Below are 2500 nucleotides of genomic sequence, written 5' to 3'. Positions count from 1 at the left end.
CCTCCCACTCCAAATGCTCCTTTATGGAGGGGGCGAGAATGTGAGAGTGAGCGTGCTCACTCACAGAGCTCCTGTTAAAATCCAGGCCCTAACACACTAATTGTGTTAATGGACAAGAGCCCCATGAATCAGTGTGAACTCTGTAATCTCTAATAAATTTCTCACTCACTTCAAGCAATGAATGTGCCTGTGTAAAAGAGGGGCAGACAGTATAAGGGAGAGAGAGAGAGAGAGAGAGAGAGAGAGAGAGAGAGAGACAGACAGAAAAGTGTGTGTGTATGTGTGTGTGTGTGTGTGTGTGTGTGTGTGGAATTGAGAAAAGTATTAGAATGCAGACAGAAGAAGCTGGCAGTTTTAGACAGGGACATGGCAGTCTGGGTGACAGAGTCTCAGCAGGGGTTCAGCTCAGAGTGAGTGTGTGTATGTGTGTGTGTGTGTGTGTGTGTGTGTGTGTGTGTGTGTGTGTGCGCGTGCGTATGTGTGTGTGCGCGTGCGTGTGTGTGTGTGTGTGTGGCAGAAGAAAATGTGTGTCAGATGAGACATAACCACCCACTGAGACCCACTGGCCTGTCGCACTCCTCTGCAGAGCTGAGTTTTCCACCCTGTCGCAGGCTACTGCTGCTCAGGGTTCGGGTGTGTCTGTGTGCAGAGGTATGTAGTAACATGCATTATTCATGTTCTTTTTTGTCATCAGGCCTGTTTTGCCTGGGCAACAGGGTGTAATATATCACGGTTAATATGTCAAATTGATTAGTTTTGGTTAATTAACTTTTAAGTAATAGGTTAATTGAACATCTTCAATCAAAAAATGGTGCTCTGTCATTCGCTCGCTCATTCGATTATACATGCACCTTTCATACACGCACCATTCATACATGCACCGGCAACAGAGAACCGACTTTAAGCCTTGCTTTGGGAGATGCTGTTTGAAAAGCAGACAGCACGAGGTTTCAAGATCAACTATTTTACCCAGCTCGTCCCTGAATGAAACTAATAGACAACAACTGTCACTCTTTTCTCTTTCTGAAAAAGTACAAGGTCAGGATATGGGCATCCTTTCATCGAGAAGAGCCAGGACTGTGAGAGGAAATGTGTCAAGACAGCCAAGGCAAAGTTTACCACTCCTGAATGTCCTTCAGGTTCTATGTAATCACATCAATAACGTAGCAGTTTTGGTGAAGCTAGCAGTAGGCTACTGGCTACAATGCCTGAGTGGTTGCTAATTTGATTTCACCTTGCTATGCCTCACAGATGAAATGTGAACTAACTGTTATACAATAAATAAGTTTCAGTAAAAGAAGACTTGCTTTATCTGTGTAATCTACTGACAGACTGCAGGTTTCTAGTGTGTCTACAAAACATTACAAATGTTAGAAAATGTGATAAACTGATTCACCAAGTGTGCTACACTCCAAACATTCACAAAGCCCCCTCTATAATTATGAAAAAGAAAAGTCTAAATGTTTTTTTTTTTCATTGCTCTCTTTGTGGATGAGTTTTGGTTGAAGAAACTTGTTCTCACCCCAACATGACACCAGCTTAGTCGATATCCAATTAAAAGTCAGCTTTCAAGCTGTTGTACTCTCACTTGCCAAGTACTGGTGTAACTCGCATTATTCTATGATTTGGCTGTATTTAGGATAGTTCAAAGGTACTTTATTTGATACTGTGCATTAATATTTAACATATATTCCTAGTGATTATTTCAATTTGTTTCCCAATAATTCTGTCTATAATGATAGCATTTTTGATGAGAAGTCCCCAAATAGATAAGTGTTGGAGAGCAATATAAAGTCTTGAAAAAAAGTCCCTAATGGCTTATGGCTTTCAGGGCCATAATGGTCGTAACGCCAGTGCTAGGACAATATTTTCTTGTTTACCTTCCTCTAGGGTGCGTGCAGTCATGGACTCGCTGTCTGCTCCTTGAAACTCGTTGAAGTAGGGCCGCACTTTGATTTCGTAGACCACTCCTTTCTTTAGATCGGTCAGGGTGATATCACGCTGTGAGGGGACCTTCAGGTCCTGGCTCTGCCAAGCTCCCGGGGAGGGCAGTCCTGAGGTTTGCCTGTACAGTACGCGATATCCCTGGATGAACTGAGACGGGTTTTCGACCTGCAGCGGAAAGTGAGCGAGAAGAACAAGAGGAAAGAGAGGGATTAAAAAAAGAAAAGAAAAAAAAAAAGAACTAACACTAAACACTTCAAATCTTGCTTAAAAAAACAGATACTCCTAATTTGAGGTCAAACTCAAGGCCAAGGATTTTGCCAAGAAGGGTACCAATGGGAAAAAAAAAGCAAAAAAAAAAAAAAAAAGGTTCTTCAGCTGATTGGACTGTTTAAATACAAACCCAGTGACTCCTGCAGACCAATCACGATTAACGAGTGGGCCCTATCGCTCCATTCAAATGGAGTGGATTAAAACAATGAGATGGGCTGTTTCTATGAGGAGCTTTTTTTCATGGAATGGCATAGTTGAACTCACTCTGCTAAGGGAGGCAGAA

General features: G+C 42.3%; 1 protein-coding gene across 1 annotated transcript in view; it reads right to left on the bottom strand.

Moving 5' to 3' along the window:
* The window catches only part of LOC115828243 (roundabout homolog 2-like), a 70799-nt gene that overhangs the window by 16487 nt on the left and 51812 nt on the right, over window positions 1-2500 (bottom strand). The window contains exon 15 of the mRNA XM_030792196.1: window positions 1881-2112. Within this exon, the coding sequence (XP_030648056.1) occupies window positions 1881-2112 (232 nt within the window). The remainder of the gene's footprint in view (window positions 1-1880; window positions 2113-2500) is intronic.

The sequence above is a fragment of the Chanos chanos genome, chromosome 15 (assembly GCF_902362185.1).
Source record: "Chanos chanos chromosome 15, fChaCha1.1, whole genome shotgun sequence".
NCBI lineage: Eukaryota > Metazoa > Chordata > Actinopteri > Gonorynchiformes > Chanidae > Chanos > Chanos chanos.
This window is presented reverse-complemented; position numbering and strand designations above follow the sequence as displayed.